This window comes from Hypanus sabinus, chromosome 10 (assembly GCF_030144855.1).
Source record: "Hypanus sabinus isolate sHypSab1 chromosome 10, sHypSab1.hap1, whole genome shotgun sequence".
NCBI lineage: Eukaryota > Metazoa > Chordata > Chondrichthyes > Myliobatiformes > Dasyatidae > Hypanus > Hypanus sabinus.
The window spans coordinates 31,506,406-31,532,700 of NC_082715.1; the positions used below are offsets into that span (position 1 = coordinate 31,506,406).

General features: G+C 38.9%; 1 protein-coding gene across 4 annotated transcripts in view; it reads left to right on the forward strand.

Moving 5' to 3' along the window:
• Positions 1-26,295, forward strand: part of itsn2b (intersectin 2b) — a 201,547-nt gene that overhangs the window by 102,030 nt on the left and 73,222 nt on the right. For 3 of the 4 annotated variants that reach the window (XM_059981597.1, XM_059981600.1, XM_059981598.1), the window contains 9 exons: positions 1,030-1,117; positions 1,773-1,906; positions 9,473-9,612; positions 11,296-11,819; positions 13,515-13,642; positions 14,495-14,670; positions 19,399-19,543; positions 23,307-23,512; positions 24,378-24,439. In XM_059981597.1, the coding sequence (XP_059837580.1) occupies positions 1,030-1,117; positions 1,773-1,906; positions 9,473-9,612; positions 11,296-11,819; positions 13,515-13,642; positions 14,495-14,670; positions 19,399-19,543; positions 23,307-23,512; positions 24,378-24,439 (1,603 nt within the window). The remainder of the gene's footprint in view (positions 1-1,029; positions 1,118-1,772; positions 1,907-9,472; positions 9,613-11,295; positions 11,820-13,514; positions 13,643-14,494; positions 14,671-19,398; positions 19,544-23,306; positions 23,513-24,377; positions 24,440-26,295) is intronic. The other variant, XM_059981601.1, reaches the window with a different exon arrangement.

The following is a 26,295-nucleotide window of genomic DNA, read 5'->3' on the forward strand; positions in this document are numbered from 1 at the left end:
GTGAAGTAAAGATTAGTGTTGATGTTCAAAGGGACACGACTGAAGGCCAGTGTGGAGAAGGAGCAAGCATTTAGGAGGACAACTAGTCTGTTAGCCTTTATTATGAAAGCATTTGACTGGTTGGGGAATGTGGAAGCTGAATCAAAGCTGAATTCAGTCAAACCAAAGTTAAATATATTTCTGAACATTAAGGAAATTAAGAGATATGTGGATAGTGTGGGGAAATATTCCTGAGGAAAATCATCAGCTGTGAATGGAACAGCCTGGGAGGTCCAGGTGGCCTACTCCAGTTTGTGTTTCATTCATCTTGCCTCCTGTCTGAGGTTGTCAAGGCATTCTGGGGTTGGGTGCTCTATGGTGTGCCAGCTGAGGTCATGTCCCTGGCTGCCTAAACTGGGATTGTCCTTGGGCATTTTGACCAACACATCCTTGGAAGGTTAATCACAAACAACAGAAAATCTGCAGATGCTGGAAGTCTGAGCAACACACATAAAATGCTGGAGGAACTCAGCAGGCCAGGCAGCATCTGTGGAAAAGAAAAAGTACAGTTGATGTGTCAGCCTGTCTAGGCAGGTGTGTACGGGTTAATTTGCTGAGGAATTGCATATAAGCATTGAAAGCAAGGATGTTGATAAGCTGTGTTGGGAGTCAAGTGTGTAGTGTGTTCTTGTGGTGGTGGGGGAGGGGGAGGACTGCATATTTTCTTTGTAGTTTCTTCAACATATTCATTCACTCCTCCTTGTTTCAGGGGAAGGAGGTTCCTGAGATGATATAGCAAAATGGGACTTTATTAAAACTTGTTGGGAGCAGAATAGAATCTTTCTTACTAACCATCAAATAACCTACCCGATCTATTTGATCCACAGCGGACACCTTGTTGTCTTTGAAACCTGTTGTCTGTATGAAATTGTTCTGAGAATACTGTAACCTTTTAACTTTATAGTGAAATTATCAGCAATTTAAAAAAAATTGTTTTCTTTTACTCATAACTCAAATGAAAAGTGAAACTGTGAAATTGTGTTCTTGTAGGAATGTCAGAGTACGTTAAATCAGCTAATTCCTATGAAGCAGGCATTGAACAACCAAATAAAAGAATTTCAGCCCAACTCTAATCAAAGTGAGTATATTCTGTTCTTTACATATACATTCACCCTTCTTGCGTTTCACTTTTCATTAGATTTCATGCTGATTTTTTAGTACAGACACAGTATATCAGAAACAGGTTTAATATCACTGGCATATATTGTGAAAGGAGGAAAATAACTAGTGAGGTAGTGTCCATTCAGAAATCTGATGGCAGAGGAGAAGAAGCTGTTTCTGAAATTCTGAGTCAGTGTCTCCAGACTCCTGTTCCGTCTCCTTGACAATAGCAATGAAAGGAGGGTAAGTCTTTTGCGAAGTGGATCCTTAATGATGTATGCCACCTTTCTGAGGCATCGCCTTTTGAAGCTGTTCTCAATGCTGGGGAAGCTAGTACCCGTGATAGAGCTGGCTGAGTTTACAACTTTATGCAGGCTTTTCTGATTCTCTATAGTGGCCCTTCCACACCAAGTGGTAATGCAACCAGCTGGAATTCTGAAATGGAAACAAATTCTTTGGAATATTAACTTTAAAAAAAAATCAATAGATGCTGCCTGATCTACTGATTTCTTTTTCCCCAGAGTTTTACTCAGCTGAATCTAACCTTTCCAGTGCTTCATGCCTAAAATAAGTCTGAGTTACGAAACAAGTCTAGCAAATGTATTGAACCTTGGTGTGTTCTTCTGACGCAGGCCTTGTGCTGTTGAAGCATAGCCACACTGAAAAGAGAGAATCTTGTGAACGGCTTCGCCAACAACTGAAGGAACTAGAGAAAGAAACAGCAGACAAACTTTCTGAAATGGATGCTTTTAACAGCCAACTGAAGGTAATATCAAAATATTGTTAACAAGTGAGCCCGATCATAGATCTTGACCATTCTAGTTAAAACAGGTATTCCCATCCTCTCCCAAAAAAACTTTATTATTGTATCATATGACAGCAATCTGAACCAGAATTTTGCTTGGTTTTAGTATTGTTTCCTGTGGACAGGAATGCTGAATAACTTAAAAACTCTTGTGCCTGCTAAGATCTGCTACCTCAACAAAGGTGGCATTTAATCTGTTTTAAAATTTAGTGTTACTTTCCATCATGTGTTTATCTAAGAGAACTGATATTTTGTTACGATGTGATCTATATTTTACTCATTGATTTTAGATGCCAACTTTTGGTTCTTTGATCTTCTTAAAAGTGTTCCCTTAATTTAAATGTATGTTTTATTTTCTCCCTGGACATCTTTTCAATTCTGTGACAGATCTGTACTTTCCCTACTTATTTAGCCCAAAGCCTAATTTAAGTTGGCTGTAAGACATGGTGTGTTGAGAAGACTGGGTGATTAGACTAGAGTGGAAAAGGTTCCTCTCCAGAAAAGGCCTTTTGCAACCTGCACATCAGAAAACAGTCTATTCCTGATGCATCTATTTAGAACAATTCCAATTCCATGTTGATTTAAATGTTGTAGCCTTGGAGCACTTCTAGTAGAGTCACAAGGATTTTAAAAAAAGTAGCTGTCATGTTGAGCATTCTGCTATCCTAATAATAAACTCGATGGATAGCAAATTGATCGGCTAGTTAATGATATTCACAGACAAATGTGCCGATATTGCAAAAGGACGGGTTGCACCAGCGAGGAAAGTGCATTCAAAACTGTGACTTGGTGTGTTGTTTGTTCGCTGCCAGATCTCTGATCAATGTAGATTAATTTGGCGAAGCATGAAATCAGGACGTTTTCTAGTTTCACACAAAACCATTTTATAAATGTACCCCCTAATCCAAGAGTAGGAATGAATCAGGAAAAAGATTGAATCAGAAGTTCAATAGGAAATGTGAATATAAAAAGATGGAACAGGGTAGTAAATTCCATGAATGATTATCAGGTAGATAAAAAAATTGGAAGAGCAACAAAGAGAAAAAAAGAACAGCCTGCACAGGGAAGATATTGCTAGAAGCTTGAAAAATAGGATGCAAGAGACTGAAAATCTTGCCAACTTAACCTGGTATAAACATTGAACATGCTGAAGAAGAATCTACACTTACTTTACTGTTTAATCAGACAAAAAAAATAACCAGACTGTTGAGAGGCAAAAGGCTAACTGGTATTCTATTGCAAAAAGGGTGGAGTGATGTAGTCATTTTATTTTAAAAGGCCCTAAGCAATGATGAATTAAAACCACAATTCTACTGTTCCATTTTATTTTTGACATTTAGGGAAGGTACACCGGAAATGACATAAAGGTTAATTGTATTGCCTAGACCTAGAGGAATGAAGCGTTGGTGATTGCCTTACCATGTCCAATTTTGACAGGAGACCTGTGCAGAAGAGTTTTTAAAGCAAAACAGTCGTTGCACTGGGGCATTTCCACTCTCTTGACCTCCAAGGTCCAGATGCAGTGGTATGATCAAGCATCACAAGCTAGGGTCTTCCTTATTTGCCATAGATAACAATAACTTCTGTGCCTTGTCATGCCCTTCGCTCTCCACAGAGCGCTTGCTGCCTTCCTAGCTACTAGGTCTCCCTGTAGATCTTCTCCGACCGGTCTGCCCGAGCTCACTTTGCATGCTTGGACAGCCATGGCCATATCATTGGGATATGAGGCCGCTGGCTGCCCTCACCTGGTTTAACCTGCCTGTGGAAGCGGTGTACCATGGTGTCGCCACTGTCGCATGCAAACAGCTACTTGGAGCCATAAGTGAGAGCATATCCGATGGGGACCAAAGGTGAGTGAGCTGTCCCAGAATGGAGGTGACAAGTCCTTCACCAGCAGTGCCACTCCGCCCTGGAATGAAGATTTAATAGTGTTTAGATAGACAAACTTAACTCCAGCCAAATATCTGATGTCTGATTTTCTATGGATAGTAAATTGACAATATCTGAACTTGTAATGTTGATTATCCTGCCCTATGATTCAGCTAATTGTTAAACTCTATAAAACAAGGTTAACCTTGAGTTTTACTCCAGAGGTTTTGAGAACAAAATTATAGATTGATACTGAGGAAGTCCTGTATTTTAGAGGTGCTGTATTTTAAATTAATTGCTAATTAAACCAACTTTTGGGTCCGCTTAGGAGTTTCCATTGTATAATTTTGAAGAGGAACAGAGGACTTGTTGTTCCCTGAGCCCTGACCAATATTTATCGCTCTTGGTTAACACAAAATATAAGTGCTAGTTAAATTGGTTATGAAAACTTGCTGTGTGCATATTTGATAGTTGCTTCTCTTTGAATAGAACGGTTTCTGCAGTTCAAAGGTACTACTTTAGCTGTGATGTTTGGTGGACCTGAAGCTGTTTATAAAAGATCTTTATAAATGCAAGCCATACTTCTTTATAATGTTCATATATTCATTTAAATAGATGATAGCCCTTTATATTTGTATTATAATTTAGTTGCATTGTATATTTACATGCACATCTGCTGTGCCTGGGTGGGACTTCACAATGTGCAACATATGCCAAATTTAAAGATTCATATGTTTTTCACATTGGTGCCGAAGCTTTCAATTTTCTATCTAGTTCATTCAAGAATTATTCTGGATCTTGAAGGGAATTGGGAAGTTGATGAAATAATTGGCCCATGTTCAAAAAGTTACTGTATAAAATAGTTCAACTGTGTTAATTTTTGTACTGTAATGCCTCAAATTGTTGACATTTGAAAAAGATTTGAAGATTAATTGAAAAGGGTTTGAATTTATTCATTTTAATTGCTTTTCCATTATTTTACAGTGCATGCCTTGTTCAGACACTTATGGCCAAAATATAATTTGTTGTACTTTCGGTGAACAAATGATGCTTATTTATTCATTTCCCATACTTTATTATTTTACAGTGTGAGGAAATGGACGACTTTGTACTTGAGTGCCTTCTCTCTCTGCTGGGCTGTCTCAGCAGCTTGTTCCTTTTATTGAAGGTTATTTGCTTAAAAAAAAGTCTTATTCTCTTTCTGCTTTCGTGCATCCTTGTTTCCATAGTCCTTGGCCATTTGTGCTTTGTTGATATATCCTCAGTGCACATCATTTAGATTTTAAGCATGCTTCAGAAATTTAGTGAGTTATTTTAACTAATAAAATGACAAGCTAACTTTCTTTCTACATCTGGTAGAAAACAAATTGTGCCAACAATGGCATTTCCTAAGAGCCCAAGGGGCTGCAGATGCTAGAATGTGGAGCAGGGGCCTAGAGCACAGATCTATGAGTTTTGCCGAAAGTTTTCGGTCCAAAACATCAACTGCTTTTTTTTCCCATAGATGCTGCCTGGCCTGCTGAGTTCCTCCAGCATTTTGTGTGAGTTGCTCAGATTTCCAGCATCTGCAGATATTCTCTCATCTTTGTACAGATAGTAGTTTTGCATATGATGTGAGAACGCATATTTTAAAACATAGATTCTGAAATTTCCTTTAAGGAAGGTCCATAAACTTGTGTGTAATAAGTCTGGACTTAATTTCCTGAGTCCAAGAGAAATGATAAAAGTGCAGCAGTAGTTCTTTTCCTTCTGAGGCCTTTAGCTCCCAGTGGAGCCTAGGCCATAAATGACCTCCCATCTCAATTGTTCTCTGTTCTGAGCCAGTTTCTGAAGGGCTGTAGTTAGACATACAGTATTTTTAGTTAACATTTACTGCAGTCCAAGTATTTTACTGACATTACTGATAACCTCTTATAAGGAATAAGCTGTTTTGCAAGATAAACATTGCTGCATTGAAAATTGATATATGATTGCAGGATACAGTAGCTATTTGCTCTTCCCCCTCAGGAATGGAATATTTATTGGCCGCCTTGAATCAGTTTCTAGAGATCACATCTGTACAGAACAATATTGCCCACCAATTGGCACGAAACTGTTGGCAACATATGATTCTTGCAGTTGAATGAATAGAGTATGGCCTAATCAGGAATAAACATATAATACAGCATACTTTATAAATGTTAAAAAATATTTTATCTTAATGAAAATCCTGAATATCTACAGTACACCATGATATGGCTGCAACTAGAAATAAGAATAATTACTTATTAAGGTCTTGATAATGTAGTAGAATGCCTTGCAAAGAATATTTGAGCCTGACTCTGACTGTGCTGGGAGAATCTGGAAAGATAAGTTTATTGTAATTGAGGACCGAAGCAATAATCATTGCTGAACACTATCCAGTATCCTTGAAGGTGGGAGTGCTTCACTTTTCTCTCTCCCCCCACCTCTCTCTCTCTCTCTCTCTCTCTCTGGAGATCAGTGCCTGTGGTATATTAACAAAATTATAGTATGCAGTAATGCACCTTGTGTAGTTCTGAATTCCTATGGAAGTCTACAGTCAGTCGTCGCATATCATGCTCTATTCAGTCATACTTCATTGCTGGCTGTTATGTTTTATGTAGTAGGTTTACTAATGCTTTCTATTTTTGTGTTTTAACCACCTTATTAATCTTAGACTTTTGTTTTCCTTGCCCTTATGCTTGTTGAAATATTTACACATTGGCTTCAATTTTTCCCTCAATGACAACAACATTTATTTTTATGCAGTACAATCCAAAATGGCAGTGCTACTAGCACGTTACTAAACCCAAGGCTCCTTACTCCCTTTTGCTTTTGAAGAAGTTGTGGGCCAATCTCCAACAGTACCGTTCATCATTGCCGATCAATCGTCTGATGAGTTGTAATGGGGATCTGCTCCAAATTGCTGCGTATTGTGGATGATAAATATTTTCTGAGAAGGGAGAGTAGTAGAGATCATTCTTTCTGTCATCCAATCAATGTACGCACAGAAAGTCTGGGTGGGATGTGAGAGAGAGCATTTGACATAGTACTTGATCGATGAGGTGGGATTTCTAAAAGTCTCTCGATTCCATTTCTGTTTAGAAGATTATATAAAGGGAAAAAGAAGTAGGCACAGAATTGCTTAGTGAAAAGAATGTACCTTTTTGTAGGGTTAAACTATTTTTAATGGGGCTAAGTTTCTCATTAGCAAAACATTCTATTATTTCTTAATATTGTTCTGTAATATTAATAATCATTGGTAAAAGAGACATGGGAATAACAGTATACAAAATATTGTGTTGCCAACAAGCCTGGAACCATTAAAATGCTTTTTGACTTGTTAAATGGGAATGAATTCCAAACATACAGTAATTAATACAAAAACAGAAAATGCTGGAAACACTCATCAGGTCAGGGAACATCAGTGGAAAGAGGAACAATTAACATTTTGGATGTGGGACCCCTTGCCATTACTGGGGAAGTGAGAAAATACTATTTTTCACTGTGAGAGAAGTTAGGGCAGGGATGTGTGACTCGGGGCATGTCTCAGATTGCTTTTGTCCAAGTGGCTTAATGGGGGCAATTACCAGCATTTTAAATGGATTTCCAACATCTGCAGTTTTATTTTTCAATATTTAAGTGCAGATAACTCGACAGCAAATGGATCTGTTGGCAGCAACCTGTCAAAGGGAAAATTGGGGCCATTGTTTTTTTTTTAATGGAGACTTGCATTGTGATGTTTGCTGCAACAATATGAAGTATGAACCAATCTCATGCTGAATAAAGTGTTTACCCATTAGATGATGGTCAACGAACATTCTCCCATCACTTGCTGCCAGCTCACAGATTTAGATATTCCTGTACTACACTCTATAAGTACTGCAACTGCACTGAAAAAGCTTAATAGATCATTCATTCTGTATGAGGACGAGAGTAGAAATTGAGTTTAAAAATTAATCACTTCACATTGATGTGGGAAATCTTGTACTGATAAAAGTTCGATCCGTCATTCAGTCCATAGGAGAGGGCAGGAGTAGAAACTGAGTTTAAATATTAATCATTTGAAATTGATGTGAAAAATCATTTTCAGTCCTGTAATCGAACCCCTAAGTATCAGGTGATTCATACAGTTCATTTGATACGTTACTACAGAAATAAATTATCTTTACTTGACCTACTGAGTTCTTCCAGCAGTTTATTTTATGCTGCATACAGCTTATAATTGTTTGTCAAAACTTTGGTCCTTGGATGTTCAAATTTGAATCGCAGAGGGCAAACATTTTCCCCTCTGATAAGTCAGGAAGCTGGCACATATTCTGGTTGTTCACCTTCGAATACCACTGTCCTTCATGGTGTCAGCTTTGATGGAAATCCCAGAAAGTCATGTACAAATGAATTCCTTTAATAGGTGTAAAATCTAGGAGGGAGGTCATTGCATTATGGTAATTTAGTGAATGTGGTGGTTCCTTGTCCCGGAAACAGCTATAAAAGAACTCTTTCAAATTGCTGTCAATGTCAGCAAGAGATCTGAAATGCATACTAGTTGCTCATGATCAAGTCAAGTCAAGTACTAAGTTTTTCATCGTGTAGGCCCACTCTGGGAAGGCCTTGGAACCAGGCTAATAGTGAGAGGAAGTTGAATTCTTTTTGTATACTTTCAATGCCTCCCACCCCATGTCAGTGCTCTTCCCAGTCACTAAGTGGCACAGAGCTTAGAGATAAGTTGAGCAATGAGAGATCACCAGTATCTCATTTAAGAGTTGTGACTTTCCTGAGGCTCCCAGCTCTTGCCCTGTGGCTCTTCTGATGCTACCGGACAGTTAGTGCTCCAAATCAATATTGAAAGATGACTTTCCTCACAGGTGCGCTAAGTCCTGTACAACATGAGACTGTTGGCAACTCGACTTGGAATGGTTGCTGAGAAAGCTGGTCATGTATTGCTGAAGTTGGTTGTGATTTGACAGTCTATACATCTGGTACTAGTTTCATGGAACTGAATGTCTCATGAAACTACTCTTGAGGGTAGCTAACAACAAGTTTGGATTCACAAATATGCTAGAGGTAATGATGGCAGATTTCCTTCCTTAAAGGCTTTTAATAGCAATCCAAACAGTTTCATGAATGTCAGCTTTTATATCCAGATTTTTTTTTTGGAAATAAAATGCATTTTCCTATGTTATTAATTTTGAACTAGGCTATCAGTCCAGTCTTCAATATTAATAATTTAGTTAAAGTCACTGCACTATGAAATCGCATACCTCTCCTATCAATGGAAATAGATATCCTAAAAACATTGAGTCTGAAAGTATCCTCTCCTCTTCATGCACTGATGATCTGTATCACATTCTGTGCAGTTTAATTAAATTGGCTTTCCTAAACTCAACAACTACATTTAAAACATATGATCATATTTTTGTAATCAAGTCTTGTCCAATAATACTGCCTGGGCCTTGATCACTTTTAGCTTTCAATCTGTGTGCAGCAGGTGGTGATCAGAGTGAGTACAGGGTCATTCCTGTGCATGTTCCGCACTTCCATCTCTATGGTCTTTGTAATATGCATGTGTCACTAGCATTTTTTTGGGACTAATTTTTGTTAACTTTGGTAGTTAAAGCTACATGAACACCTGTTTTATTGCTCTGTATAATCCAATAGGAACTACGGGAAAGCTACACCAAACAGCAGTTTGCTTTGGAGCAGCTCTATAGAATCAAAGATGATAAAATTCGAGCACTTGAAAGAAAAAGAAGTGAAGAGTTGGCAAGGAAAAGAAAGGAAGAGGAAGATGCTTTGAGGTAAAATCATTTGTGATTTTTTTTAAAAAAATGCCGAGAAACATGACTCTACTTTTCTGTGACTGCAGTTGGAAAACTTTGAAAGTTTAGGCAATTCATTAGTTTTAATTTTGTAATCAGATATTTTTAAAATTGAGAAAATTAAATGAAAGATTATGCATGGAAAGAATGAGGTAAATATTAAAATTTATCCTAGCAGTTATTGCCGGCTGTGTTGGCTTAATAGCCAGAGACTTGGTGAATGCTTTGTCTTATAATTCTGAACTCATTTTGTCCTTTGTCTGCTAAAATGGTGGATGCCATCTAATGATACAACTCTGCAGATACCATGACTGAAATAGTCTAAATGGCTCACTCATCCCTTGAAAGTATTCTAGTTTCAAAAATTTGATTCAAGGGGCTAGAAATATGTTATTAATCCGATTGGTAGTATAAGAATAATATGTTGACTTTTGTAATCTATATAAAACTTAGTTTGAATTTATCAAAATACAGCAAGACTTTTCTTTTGGTTAAGAGCCTTGGAGAAGTAAGGATAATAGCTTCCTGGTCCATTATCTTCCACCCTAGTAGTATTTGCGGTCAACAGCTCACCTTTTGCAATTTCTGCCAGCTCCTGCAAGATTCCACCACCAGATACACATTCCTGTCTTCTCGCATTTCAAGAGCTTTTGCTTTTGTGACTCTGTGCTCTGCTCTTCCCTCCCTATCAATCGCTCCCCATCCTATGGCACTTTCTTATGCAACAACAGGATATACACCTGACCTTTTACTTTTTTTCATTGCACCATATAAACATTCCTTCCAGGTGATTTCCAATCTAGTACACTGTACTCGTATTAACACTGTTGTTCTTTTGTACTGGAGCAAACATATATCGATTGGATTACAGCTTTGCAGGTCACCTGCATTCAGTCCATAAAGGTGACCCCAAGCTTCTTGATGCCTGCTACTTTAATTTGCATTCCCTTGTTTTAATAAAGCCTGAGGAACAACACCTTTTCTGTCTGAGCATGTGGCAGCTCTCCAGACTCAGTTTTGAGTTCTTCAGGTTCTGATAACTCATCTTTTCTGTTCGTAAAAGAACCAATAATTTCTGCTATGTCATCATCCTGTGGTATTGGCTCAAGACTTTCTCTTCTCCTTTCCCTCTCCATTAGCTCACCTCAGTCTGCTGTTTGCAGCAAATTATAATTTATTGTCCCCCTCTGTTTCCCCCATCATTAGTTTATTCCCACAGCAACCCTGGCCTTAGACTATCACAGATACTCCTTTTGAACCTGTTGATCCCTCGAATGAACTTCTCTGCAACTTAAAACTAACATTTTCCCCTTTCTCCATTCTGATTGAAGGTTTTCAACCTGTTTCTCCTTCCACAGATGCTATCTGATCTGGTGAATGTTTCCAGATATTATTTTTTTGTTTCAAATATTTTAATATTCCTTCACAAACAACATGTGGAAATTTAACTCACTGCTTGTCTTTTCTCATTTCTTTTCATCCCTTCCAGTTCAACATTGCCTTAAATAATGATCTTTAACTGTTTCTACAAAAAGCACAGTATTGTGTTCCAGGGCTCATATTAAGATTGGTGATCATAACTCAGTCAGGTTTTGAGCAGAACAACTGTCGCATTAGTGATTTCTAAGATTGTCATAAAAGTTCATTTTGCATTCATTTCAGAAAAGCAAAACAAGATAAGGAAAATATTTGGAAATTAAATGTCAGGAGAGAAGAAGAGATAAAGCAACGGAAGCTGGAGGAAGAACGACTTCAAGATAAAATCCGAGAGGAAGAAAATCGGAAAAACGAAGAAGCTGCTGCCAAGCAAAGGGAAGTGGAAGCACAAAGTAAAAAACTTGCCGAGGAGAAGCAACGGCATGAAGAGGAGCAGAAGAAAAGGCTTGCCCAGCTTCAAAGGGAAGCCGAGGAGAAGCACCGTCATGAGGAAGAAGAAAAGAAGAGATGTGCACTGCTTCAAAGAGAGGCAGAAGAAAAGCGTCGTCTTGAAGAGGAAATGAAAAGGAAAGCTCAGGTTCAAAGAGAAGAGGAGGCAAAACAGCATGAAGAGGAAGAAAAAAGAAGAAAAGAAGCCATGAAACAAAGTGAGTCTGAGAAACCTCAGGGAAGGACTGATGTACAAATTAAAGCCAAAGACATAATGAAACACTTTGATGATAAGCCAATATATGGATCAAGGAAAGAAGGTAAAGATAGCAGGTCTTCACTAGAGTAAGCCCAATGTACGTTTGAAACAATTATCTTAGTAATCTGTCTAAAATTATTAAGGTGGATCTAAAATGGATGTTAACTATTGCATGGCACCATTGGTCAGAAATCAAACTGTACGTGCCACTTAAAAGCTTGGCTTCAAAGCCAGGAGAGAGGTTGGGTATCCTGAGGTGAGTGGCTCACTGCCTGACACCATCTATAAAGCAGAAATCAGGGGTTACTCAATATTCTCCACCTGATAGAATGACCATCATTCAAGACAAAGCAATGTGCTGGATCGTATCTCTTTCACGACCATAAACATTCATATGTGTCCCTTGGAATACCAAAACCTTTCAAATCATCACCTCTGCTGTCAGCACGTTCTACATTCTCACCACCTTCTGTGTGAAGAGGTTCCATCTCAGGTTTCCCTTAAATATTTAATCTTTCACCCCTAATCCATGACCTCTATCAAGTTCTAGTTTCACCCAACCTCAGTGGGAAAAGCATTCTTGCATTTACATTATCTATACGTTTTCACAGTTTTATGTACAACTAGCAAATCTCCCCTCATTCTCTTAAACTCTAGGGAATAAACTCCTAACCTATTCAACCTGTCCCTATAAGTCAGGTCCTTAACTCCCAACAACATCCTTGTGAATTTTCTCTGTACTCTTTCAATCATATTGGTATTTTTTCCGTAGATAGCTGATCACAACTGCACACAGTATTTCAAATTAGGCCTCACCAAAGTCTTATAAAACTTCAATGTAACATCCCAACTCTTGTACTCCATACTTTGATTTACAAAGGCCTAATTGCCCATAGCTCTCTTTATGACCCTATCTGGCAGTGACAGCGCTTTCAAGGAGTTATAGATCTGTATTTCCAGATCCCTCTGTTCTCTTGCATTCCTCAGTGCAATACGGTACATTGTATGTTGAATAGATAGAACCACAGTACCAATGCCTAAGTAGCCTCATCATTCCAAATTCCAGGCCTGAATTTGAAACATTTGTTTATCCTATTTGCTGTCCATTAAGCAAATTCTCATTCTATCACTGAGTATTACACTCATCTTGTGTATCTGGTTTCATTTAATAACCCCTGTGATGTAGAACCTAGTTGAACATCTGCTGACAATCTAAATTGATCACACCATCCACTAATTCCTTTCTTATTTAGCCTGCCGCACCTTCAACAGAAACTATAATAGATTTTTGAGTGTGATTTTCAAAAAGAAACTAAATTATCTATGAATGATAACAAAGTCAACTTAGTATGCTGATTTTGGTCAATGTTATTGACCATACACTTATTATTCATTGATAATTGTTTCTAATATTTTGCCAACCATTGATTGTAAGACAAAGAGGTCTCTCCCTCCTTCCTTAAATAGTGGAAATACATTTGTTAACCTCACATTCTATGCAAATGATTGTAGCTCAAAAGAATATAGAAACCAGTGCATTGACTATCTCCATTTCTTCTCCTTCAAAACCATTAAGACAGAGGGATTTATCTACTTTCAGTCATCCTAATAACACCAGTGCCTTTTAATTTTTTTTCCATTTTCTGCTTAATTTTAGACCTGTTTGGACTTGCTCTATTCTTAATTGTCTGTATTGAAATACAAAATAATGCTAGTAATGATCTAGCAAATAATTTATTTAAACTGTTTTCTGCAGTGCCAATCAACAAAAGTAAGAACTCCGTGCATAGAAAGTCTGCTATCTTGACAAACTACCGAGCATTATATCCATTTGAAGCAAGAAATAATGATGAACTCAGCTTTCAGACTGGTGATCTGATAGAGGTAGGAAATTGTTTTCAAGTGAGCTGCTCTATTTTTGTTCTTGATCGATAGAAAATGATGCTTCAAATGTATGTATCCAGATACAATAAGTATCCCAAAATACAGTAAGACTAGGCAATTCCTAAGCATTATTAGGTTATGACATTAGAGGTATTTAATACAGAATCTAAATGTTTGTATTTTCTAGCACATGAAAATGCCATATTAGCTTGTTACAAGAGGTACTTTGAATGTGTTAATGGAAGTAAGATTTTTATATACTATGGTATCCTGCACCCAAGTTCCATCTTGAACCCATTATTCCTCTTCCTCTACTGAAGTGTTTACTCGTATAGTAGGCAGCCATCAATCCCAGGGGATCATGGGTTTGCATCTCTGGTGAACTGTGTCCTGGGCAGAAGGTTTGAAGAACAGGCTGTTCTTCAGCCCATGAAGCAGGTTTCCCAATTCTATGTCACTGATGTAGTCCAAGGGAAGGATGCAGCTTGGCACCAGTGTTGTCGCAGAGGTTGCCACAGTGAAGTTGTAAACAACATCAAGCTGCCTTAGGGACCCCAGCTCGAGACTTCTTCCTTGGGCTTTATTCCGAAGCCTTTCCCATGGGTGGGTATGGCTGCAAGGCAGCGGAGGTTTAAAATCAGAATTCTCCTTCTCACTCTTGTCTGGTTTCGTCTCACAGATCACATCCAGTGGTTACAGTGAGTGCTACATCACAACCACATCAGCATATAATGTATGCTTTTACCTACTATATATTGATGATTTGAACAGCAATTAGTGCATGAAATTAAAATGTGAGAGTTATGTATGTTACTTTTATTTCTGAGCCTAACTTTATTCTGTCACCCATAGGTTGATGAAACAGCTGAGGGGGAGTCAAGCTGGCTGTATGGAACTTTGCAAGGAAAAGTTGGTTGGTTCCCAGTAAACTACGTGGAGAAGGTGACAGAGAATGCAGCTTCTTTGTCTCCCAAAAAGGCTTTATTGCCACCATCAAAACCCGTTTCAGCTACCTCAGTTTCTCCTGGGTTCGTGTCTGTTTTTCATTAAAAGCTTAATGCTCACTTGATTTAGCATTCGAATTCTACAATAAAATAATAACATTACTTTTTGCAATTAATGCTACGGTTCCATAATTTGAAATATTTTCAAAAGGATTCTAATTAAAATGTGCACCAGTTTCCCAAAATATCAATGCTGCATATTCAGTTAGTTTTTAGTTTCGTGCTCTTCTTCAGATGTTCTGTCTTAGATCATGAATTTGGTGGTTGTGATTCAGCTATCTGATACATTACCCTAAGGCAATGTAAATTAGTCAATATAGCCCGTGGAAACTGCCAACAAACTGGCTGGAATGGCTAGCACGAGAGGGCACAGTTTTAAGGTGTTTGGAAGTAGGTACAGAGATGTCATGGGTAAGATTTTTTTTTACCCAGAGGATGGTGAGTGCATGGGATGGGCTGCTGGTGACGGTGGTGAAGGCGGATACGATAGGGTCTTTTAAGAGACTCCTGGACAGGTACATGAAACTCAGAAAAACAGAGGGATATGGGTAACCCTACGTAATTTCTAAGTTAAGGACATGTTCGGCACTGCTTTGTGGCCCGAAGGTTGTGCTGTAGGTTTCCTCTGTTTCTATTCCCCATTTTTCTTTATAACTACTAAAGTTAAGCTCATAAGATCTTTCTTTATTTGAGGAATAGATAGAAGGTAACATCAGAACTTGTTTGAACATTGGTTCAGATTACAGAAGGTAGCAAGCATATAATCAATCATAATATAAATGTGCAGTTCTCAAATCCATTTATTGAAGAAATAAGATAAAATTATTGTAACTTTACTCAACAAGAACTTGTATTTATGTGGCACCTATATAGTATTTCAACATTCAACAAAATTTCACAGGGTGGTTACCAAACAGAATTTCACAAGGTTATATTGGAGCAGATGACTAATGTTTTGGCAGCAGAAATAGGTTTTAAGGACATCTTGGGAAGAGATGGAGGTTAGAGAGTGAAAATCCTACAGCTTAGAATCCAGACAATTGAAGTGGTGACCATCTGAATAGAATGAATGTTGCTCAGTAATTCAAAATAATAGGAACATACCTGGGCGAGAGTGAAGGTGCAGTATTTATTCCTGGAGAATCCATTTATCATTAAGGCTGCTTAAACAAGAAGTTCACACTGATGGATCTACAAAATGAAACCTGATGTTTGTTAGTCAATGGCGAGTATGAGCAGCTTTCAACTGGCAGCATATTCTAGTCCTCCTTATTAAGCTGTTTTGGTCCAAACTTTTTGTTTTTACTTGCTGTTAAGTTTCAAAGGATTGTAAGTCCATGAATGTTTGAGTTTACTATTTTAGTTGGAAGATGACTGGAAATCCTGGAGATGTTTTGTATGTAGCTACTTCTGGTTTTTCTCTAAATTTCACAGTATGTTATTTCTCCTTGGTATGCCCAACCTTACAGAACAGCCCTTCACTTAACACAAGGGCAGAGGATTTCATTTGGTTTGTTGTTTATATTTATAACTGAGTAGTGGAGCTATGAGAGATAATGGTTCTTCTTAAATGGGATAACATTAGACTGAATTTATGGTTCTATTTATGTACTAACTGACAAAATAACAATCTTTAATGGCTCCATACAAATCTGTGTTTGCTATTTCACCAGTGAAATAAGTGCACATAATTTTGATCTGATACAGAAATGTTCAATAAAGTAGATTAAAGTATAGAATAAAGAATAAAGTAGATGAGCTTAAGGCTCAGTTAGAAATTGGCAAGTACAATGTTGTGGGAATAACAGAGACATAGCTTCAAGCGGACAGGACCTGGGAAATGAATATTCAAGGATATACATCTTATCAAAAGGACAGACTGACTGGCAGAGGGGGTGGGGTGGCTCTGTTGGTGAGGAATGATATTCAGTCCCTTGCGAGGGGGGACATAGAATCTGGGGATGTAGAGTCAGTGTGGATAGAACTGAAATTCTCAGGGTAGAAAGACCCTAATGGGAGTTATCTACAGGCCCCAAAAACAGCAGTCTGGATGCAGGGTGTAAGTTGAATGAAGAGATAAAATTGGCATGTCGCAAAGGGATTTCAACATGCAGGTAGACTGGGAGAATCAGAATGGTACTGGACCCCAAGAAAGGAAGTGTGTGGAGTGCCTCCAAGATGGATTCTTAGAACAGCTTGTTCTGGAGCCTACCAGGGAGAAGGCAATTCTAGATTTAGTGTTGTGCAATGAACCGGATTTGATCGGGACCTCGAGGTAAAGGAACCATTAGGAGATAGTGACCATAATATGATGTGTTTTAACCTACAATTTGAGAAGGAGAAGGGAAAATTGGATGTGTCAGTATTACAGTTGAACAAATGGAACTATGGAGCTATGAGGGAGGAGCTGGCCAAAGTTCAATGAAACAATATCCTAGCAGGGAAGACAGTGGAACAACAATGGCAGGTATTTCTGGGAATAATGCAGAAGGTGCAGGATCGGTTCATTCCAAAGAGGAAGAAAGATCCTAAGGGGAGTAAGGGGCGGCTGTGGCTGTTGAGGGAAGTAAAGAGCAGTATATAAATAAAAGAGAAGAAGTATAACATTGCAAAGATGAGTGGGAAGTCGGAGGACTGGGAAGCTTTTAAAGAACAACAGAAGATAACAAAAAAGGCAATACACCATGAAAAAATGAGGTACAAAGGTAAACTAGCCAAGCATATAAAGGAGGATAGTAAAAGCTTCTTTAGGTATGTAAATAGTAAAAAAAAAATAGTTAAGACCAAAATTGGGCCATTGAAGACAGAAACGGGTGAATTTATTATGGGGAACAAGGAAATGGCAGATGACTTGAACAGGTATCTTGGATCTGTCTTCACTAGGGAAGACACAAACAATCTCCCAGATGTAATAGTGGCCAAAGGAACTAGGGTAAAGGATGAACTGAAGGAAATTTATATTAGGCAAGAAACGGTGTTGGATAGACTGTTGAGTCTGAAGGCTAATAAGTCCCCGGGACCTGATGGTCTGCATCTCAGGGGACTTAAAGAGGTGGCTCTAGAAATTGTGGATGCATTGGTAATCATTTTCCAATGTTCTATAGATTCAGGAACAGTTCCTGCTGATTGGAGGGTGGCTTATGTTGTCCCACTTTTCAAGAAAGGAGGGAGAGAGAAAACGGGGAATTATAGACCGGTTAGCCTGACGTCAGTGGTGGGAAAGATGCTGGAGTCAATTGTAAAAGAGGAAATTACGACACATTTGGATAGCAGTAGGATCAGTCCGAGTCAGCATGGATTTATGAAGGGAAAATCGTGCTTGACTAATCTTCTGGAGTTTTTTGAGGATGTAACTATGAAAATGGACAAGGGAGAGCCAGTGGATGTAGTGTACCTGGACTTCCAGAAAGCTTTTGATAAAGTCCCACATAGGAGATTACTGGGCAAAATTAGGGCACGTGGTATTGGGGGCAGAGTACTGACATGGATTGAAAATTGGCTGGCTAACAGGAAACAAAGAGTAGCAATTAACGGGTCCCTTTCGGAATGGCAGGCAGTGACCAGTGGGGTACCGCAAGGTTTGGTGCTGGGACCGCAGTTGTTTACAGTATACATTAATGATTTAGATGAAGGGATTAAAAGTAACATTAGCAAATTTGCTGATGACACAAAGCTGGGTGGCAGTGTGAAATGTCAGGAGGATATTATGAGAATGCAGGGTGACTTGGATAGGTTGGATGAGTGGGCAAATGTATGGCAGATGCAGTTTAATGTGGACAAATGTGAGGTTATCCACTTTGGTAGCAAGAACAGGAAGGCAGATTACTATCTAAATGGAGTCAAGTTAGGAAAAGGGGAAGTACAACGAGATCTAGGTGTTCTTGTACATCAGTCAAAGAAAGCAAGCATGCAGGTACAGCAGGCAGTGAAGAAAGCTAATGGCATGCTGGCCTTTATAACAAGAGGAATTGGGTATAGGAGTAAAGAGGTCCTTCTGCAGCTGTACAGGGCCCTGGTGAGACCCCACCTGGAGTATTGTGTACAGTTTTGTTCTCCAAATTTGTGGAAGGACATTCTTGCTATTGAGGGAGTGCAGCGTAGGTTCACAAGGTTAATACCCGGAATGCCGGGACTGTTATATGTTGAAAGATTGGAGCGACTGGGCTTGTATACACTGGAATTTAGAAGGATGAGAGGGGATCTGATTGAAACATATAAGATTATTAAGGGTTCGGACACATTGGAGGCAGGAAGCATGTTCCTGCTGATGGGTGAGTCCAGAACTAGAGGCCACAGTTTAAGAATAAGGGGTAGGCCATTTAGAACAGAGATGCAGAAAAACTTTTTCACCCGGAGAGTGGTGGATATGTGGAATGCTCTGCCCCAGAAGGCAGTGGAGGCCAAGTCTCTGGATGCATTCAAGAGAGAGTTAGATAGATAGCGGGGTCAAGGGATATGGGGAGGGGGCAGGAACGGGGTACTGATTGTGTATGATCAGCCATGATCACAGTGAATGGTGGTGCTGGCTAGGAGGGCCGAATGGCCTACTCCTGCACCTACTGTCTATTGTCTATAAAAGACTGAGTGACAAAGGGTGGTTTAAGAGATGTTTGAAAGCTCATTGCAGATACCTGAACTGGACTAGTAATGATTGCAAGGAATATTTCAAATGGCATTACAGTTATTGTTAGAAGTTTTACTTACCAAAAATGTTGTCTGAACCAATGCATACTTTCCAATTTTTTCCAATAGACCTCAAGCCCCAAGTAAAGTAGGTGAAGAAGGGAATATTCAATCAAGTCGAGCCTTTGCAGGGATAAGTGGCAGTCCCATGTGGCAAAAATCTGCTTTTACACCAACTCTTCCTCCAGGTTCTGGGTCACCTATTTATGACCAGGTACGGTCTGTCCACTAGAATGTATCTATTTACTCTGTTCACATGCACATAAATCTCCATACATCTGTGATTTAGACTAATTTAGAAGCCATGATTTTGTAGATAACCCTAAATTGGTCATATGACAGGTAAGGAAAAGGAGTTCATCTAAAGCAAGATCACATTGGACTGTCAGTTGAGTAGATGTGTCAAATAGAATTCCTTCCAGAGTTTGCATTTGGGCAAGGCAAACAATGCAAATGAACACGTAATAAGCGGTAAAAGACAGATGGTCTTTGGGATGCTCTCCTTTATTCTGTAAGATGTAGTGTACAAAAGCAGGCAGATTGTGCAAGGTCTGAATGAAAGATTTAATGGCCCCGATCTGCAAGAGAGCAAAACTTAATTGCTTAGAGGACTATATGTAATTCTGGTCACAATGGTACACTGTCCTAAAGAGGTTCTTAAAAAAAAAAAGCAATACAGTTAAGACCATAAGGCAGAATTAGACCATTTGGCCCATCAAGTCTGCTTTGCCAATTCATCATGGCTGATTCACTTTTCCCCTCTGCCCCAATCTCCAGCCTTGTTGTGGTATCCCTTCATGCCCTGAGCAATCAAGAACTTATCAACCTCTGCCTTAATTATACATAAATACCTTCACAGCTGCCTGTAGCAACAAATTCCACAGGTTCACCACTCTGAGGTTGTGAGGACAGGTAAAACTTATTGAAGTTTGGAAGAAAGGAGATTTAATCAAGATATATAACATTAGAGGATCTAGGGAGGCAGATTATATTAAATTCACTGCCTAAAAGGGTGGTGGAGACAGACTCCTCATTTATCAAGTCCCTAGATGTTTTATACCTTGGAATGTTAAATCTCAAGAGCTGAAATTGGGAGTAGTGTAAGAAACAACCACCTGGCAAGGAGTATTTAGTAATTGGGATGATTTTCTACCCCTGTCATCAATTCTTATGATTTATACTAATGTCCACCTGCAAATGCAGTGAAATTGGATCTGACATTATTTTTTTTTAAAAACCCATTCTAGCTCCAACAAAATGGTGCACTCCACTCTATAGTACAGATATTAATATGTTCTTTATAGACTTTGCATGGATCTTTAGTAGAATTATATTTTCCGGGACACTTAATAGAAAGGTCAAACAAAAATTGACAAAGAGATAAGTTAGAATCTATTCCTAAAATCTGATCGAGGGGTAGAATCAGAATCGGGTTAATTATCACTGGTATGTGAGATGAAATTAGTTAACTTAACAGCAGCAGTTCAATGCAATACATAATCTAGCAGAGATAAAAAAAAAATAAAACATATAAATTAACAGTAAATCAATTACGTATATTGAATAGATTTTAAAAAGTGCAAAAACAGAAATACTGTATACTTTTTTTTAAAAAGGTGAAGTAGTGTCCAAAGGTTCAATGTCCATTTAGGAATTGGATGGCAGAGGGGAAGAAGCTGTTCCTGAATCACTGAGTGTGTGCCTTCAGGCTTCTGTACCTCCTACCTCATGGTAACAGTGAGAAAATGGCATGCCTGGCTGCTGAAGGTAGTTAATAAAGGACACTGCCTTTCTGAGACACCGCTCCTTAAAGATGTCCTGGGGTACTTTGTAGGCTAGTACCCAAGATGGAGCTGACTAGATTTACAACGTTCTACAGCTTCTTTTGCTCCTGTGCAGTAGCCCCTCCATACCAGACAGTGATGAAGCCTGTCAGAATGCTCTCCACAGTACATCTATAGAAGTTTTTGAGTGTATTTGTTGACATACCAAATCTCTTCAAACTCCTAATAAAGTATAGCCGCTGTCGTGTCTTCTTTATAACTACATTGATACGTTGGGATCAGGCCTCAGAGATCTTGACACAGGAACTTAAAACTGCTCACTCTCTCCACTTCTGATCCCTCTATGAGGATTGGTGTTCTTACCTTTCCTGAAGTCCACAATCAGCTCTTTCGACGTTGAGTGCCAGGTTGTTGCTGCGGCACCACTCCACTAGTTGGCATATCTCACTCCTTTGTGCCATCTCATCACCACCTTAGATTCTACCAACAATGGTTGTATTGTCAGAAAATCTATAAATGGTATTTGAGTTATGCCCAGCACACAGTTATGTGTATATGGAGAGTTGAGCAGTGGACTAAGCACACACCCCTGAGGTGCACCAGTGTTGATCGTCAGCAAGGAGGATATGTTATCACCAATCCGCATAAATTGTGGTCTTCCGATTAGGAAGTTGAGGATCCAATTGCAGAGGTAAGTTCAGAGGTCCAGGTTCTGCAACTTCTCAATCAGGATTGTGGGAATGATGGTACTAAATGCTGAGCTATAATCAATTATCAGCATGCTGACGTAGGTGTTTGTGTTGTCTAGGTGGTCTAAAGCCATGTGGAGAGTCATTGAGATTGTGTCTGCTGTTGACCTATTGTGGTGATAGGCAATTTGCACTGGGTCCAGGTCCTTGCTGATCTAGGAGTTCAGGTCCTTGCTGAGGCAGGAGTTCAGTCTAGTCATGACCAAACTCTCAAAACATATCCTCACTGTCAATGTGAGTGCTACCGGGCGATAGTCATTAAGGCAGCCCACATTATTCTTCTTGGGCACTGGTATAATTGTTGTCTTTTTGAAGCAAGTGGGAACTTCCACCCGTAGCAGTGAAAGGTTGAAAGTGTCCTTGAATGCTCCAGCTAATTGGTTGGCACAGGTTTTCACAGCGTTACCAAGTAAACCAACCTTATCAAGTTCTGCCTTGCGAGGGTTCACTCTCTTTAAAGACAGTCTAACATCTGCCTCTGAGACAGAGATCAGAGGGTCATCCGATGCAGCAGGGATCTTCACATCTGTAGTTGCATTCTCCCTCTCAAAGCATGCATAGAAGACGTTGAGTTCTTCTGGTAGGGTTTGTATAGTAATGATTTACTGCCAAAAATGCATGGAAAGGATTGGGTAGTACAAAAGAGCACCAAGTTAAAGGAGAATGGAGTTTTCACAAAGCTGATGGAGAACAAAAGTAGGAAGGAGTGACAGAATCTAGTACCTTGCTCGCCTCCTGATCTTTAACCCGAAAACGTCTCTCTGCTCTACTGCTGAATATCATAAGTACATCCCCTTTTCATTGAGCTTGTTGAGACCTCAGTATCTGAAGTGGATGAGTGATTTTTTCTCTCTCTCAGTTATTTCATTATCTTCCCTCACCCAAAGAAAGTTATGAATGTTTTTAAGGTGTGTCTGCCTTGGTACGTATATTTTTGAACTAAACTCATCCACATACTTTGTATTCTGCTGCTGGCTGAATTTGTTTGTGGCTTCTGGGCTCCTCAATCAATCATCTCCAGAAGATAGATTTTGCAATTTCTGTAAGTTATTCAGTCATTGAAATATATTATTAAACCAGTATTTGGAGTGATGAAATATTGATCCAGAAACACAAGGTTGGATTCTACAGCAGCTAGTGAATTAAATTCAAATAAATAAATACACTGGAATAAAAAGAACTAGTCACCAATGAGACCTCCAGAGAAGGAACTGTACCAACATGCCCGGTCTATGTTTGAATCCAGATTCACAGCAAGTAATTGAATTTTAATTGCCCTCCAAAATTGCCTCCATCCAAGGGTAATTAGAAATGCAAATTTAATGCTGATATAATCTGTCTTATTAATATTTAAATAAGTTAAGAAATTGTTGTTGTGCTTATATTTTTCCATTATACATTGCCAAAATTATTGTAAGGAAATAAGGTTTTTTTTGCTTTGCAGGTTGAAGGTGTTCAAGCTTTTAAGGCCCTGGCACTCTGTTCATGGACAGCAAAGAAAGAGAATCATTTGAATTTTTCGAAAGATGATGTGATTGATGTGCTGGAAAAGCAGGATAACTGGTGGTTTGGAGAGGTTCGTGGTGCAAAGGGTTGGTTTCCCAGGTCATATGTCAAGGTGATCAGTGAACAAGCACAGCTATCAGTGGAGTAAGTTTATCCTTGCAACGGTAACTTGTATTAGCCAAGCCTTTTAAATCAGATATTTGATAACATGAAAATAATCAACAATTTAATGAGCTGGTTTATAATTGATGCAACTTTGCCCATGTCCGAGTCCCACAGCCAAAACTGCAACAATTCAACTGCCTTAATTCTGCAGTAAATTGAACTAGAAGTTGACCATCGGGCCTGGGGGCAATGCATCTTCAGGGACTACCACAATCCAGTACCACCTTGATTGCTTCTGGCAGTTCATCTGGTTAAAGGCCTGTTTGACTGGTTTTAAAAGTTACTCATAATCATGTTTAAAAACAGTTGGCTTTAAATAATTTTAAAATAAATGAACAATTATTTAAATATAATTCAAAAATGTGCAAATAAAATTAAAAAAAACAACTTAATATGTATAAACAAGAAGAAATAATGAACTAAAAACTTAGCCAAAGCTACCTTTTTACTTGAGGCAAGATGAACCAACCGAGTAGATACGTGGTGTCGTGATGAAAGGTCTCGGCTGAAACGTCGACTGCTTACTCTTTTCCGTAGAAGCCTGGCCTGCTGAGTTCCTCCAGCATTTTGTGTGTGTTGCTCGGATTTCCAGCATCTGCAGATTCTCTCATCTTTGTGTAGATGTGAAGTTGAAGAGCAGGATGCAAAGTGCATCTGGCCTCATGGTGCAGCAACTTACTGAATGTCCTTGAACTCAAGGGAATTAGCTCATGTAATTCAATTCAAGGGAATTAGTTATGTTATCTCTGCCATTTGCCAGCAAAGCTAGTTGTTCAAAATATGTTTAATTTTATGCTTAACTCCAAATGATTTAAATTACTGGACTAATTTTTTTTGTCAATAGATCTGGTCCTGTTTATGCATCAGTGGTTAAAAGCTCCAGCCCTATATCCCAGGCAGTAGAAGGTAAAATTCCTATAAAATCTCTTCAGTATGCTTCATAATTAAATTAGCTGAATATTTTGTGAATTATTGTGAATCAAGCCTACCTGCCAATGAAACAGTTCCCTTTCTGATTTTCCCTTAATTATCTCCCAACTATAACTATAGTGGATTCTGGTTAATTGAGCAATTGGTTAAATGGTACAGCTGCTTATTTGGGTTAACTCTTAAAGGACAAAAAGTAATCAAGAAAATAGCCAGGATTCCATTTGTTCATCTGGGACATTATGCCGCTTAGAGACAGGAGACTTGGCAAACAGTTTCTAATTTGCGTCAGTCATGTGAACGTGTGGCTGTTAAACAATACACTGTGCTTAGAGCGAAGAGCTTTTAAATAATGTCATTTGCATCTGTGTTCAAAAAGCAGTGATTTTTGTTGTGAAATAAGCAGCAAATCAATTTAGAATTGTTTTGCTCACTGTGGTTTCAAGCTTTCAGGCTTGGGGATAACAGCCAGGAGTGAAAGTGATATGATTTCACTACTTCGACAATTTAGGACCTACCGAGAATTTGAATTTTTCAAAAATCTTGTTGAATACTACAATGAAAATGAAGATTTGGAAGATACAATTATCAAAGGAATTGTACAAAGGCAATCCATTATTGACACTAGGGGTCTGTGCTAATTTTGTTCATTTACAGTCAATCAAAAGAACACGGCAGCCTGTTTGTTATCCATCATATCCTGCAATGACAGTGAAACCTATGCAGAGGAGATCTGAAAGTGGAAAATCTATTGTACTGAGGTGGTTCCACCCTCTCAACTTCAGAATTCTGGTCCATTGGCATGAGTAGTTGTCACAAACTGGAGTTTTCCTTGGTTGCAGTGGATACCCAAGACTTCTTCTGCACCTTATGAACACTTTTCTTTCCACAAAGTGTTGGCAGAACTGCCTTGACAGCTTTTGGATCTCACTGTTGATCTCATCTGCCCAGTCTGCTGAAGTTCACTTCATATGCTAGGGCAGGCATGTCCCTATTTCATGGGCTACCATCACCTGGTTTAGCCCACCAAGGTCTGGCTGCTGTCACATGCTACTTGGAGCCACAGCTAAGTGCTGAGTGTCCACCCGAGTGAGCTGCCACTTTAGTGCACCACAAACCACTTTACCAGAGGTGCTGTCCCTCCCTGGACACCCCAAGCACAGCGGCATACGCTGGCTGAATTGCTTTGTCGATAACCATTAGGAACCACTACACAGTTTTATAATACCGCTGTTACATTGGTGGTGTGTTAATTTGTTCTGTATTTCATTTGAATACATAATTTGCAACTCAGTTAAACAATAGTTGGTCTTTTCTTTTTAGCCTTTTTAATTAACTATTTCCATGAAACTTTGACTAATTGAGGCTAATTGTATTGGTCCTAATTAACCAGAATCCACTGTATATTCTTCTCCATGTTGTGTCATTGGTAATATACTGTAGGTATGATAATGATCCTTAATAGTTCAGTACTGTGAGATGAGATTTTGTGCATTTCTAAAGAAAATTTTTGTTTGATATTAGAATGAATCTAGAGCCATTAATTCAGTGCAGGAAAATGGTGCTGTGGTAGTAAGTCAGCCAAGATCTTAGAATGGCTGAGCAAGCGTAAAGGGCTGAGTATCATATTCCTGATTCTATTTCTTATGTTCCATATCCTGGCAATTAAAGTGGAAATTTGCGAACAGTTTTATCTTTAAGTACTCACATCTTTTGCAAAGAGGAGGCTGTGAGCTGACTGGTATGTCAAAACATAAAACAAGGACACTTGGCCCATCAAGTCCATGCTAGCTCTCAGCAGTGTAAGACCATACAATATAGAAACAGAATCAGGC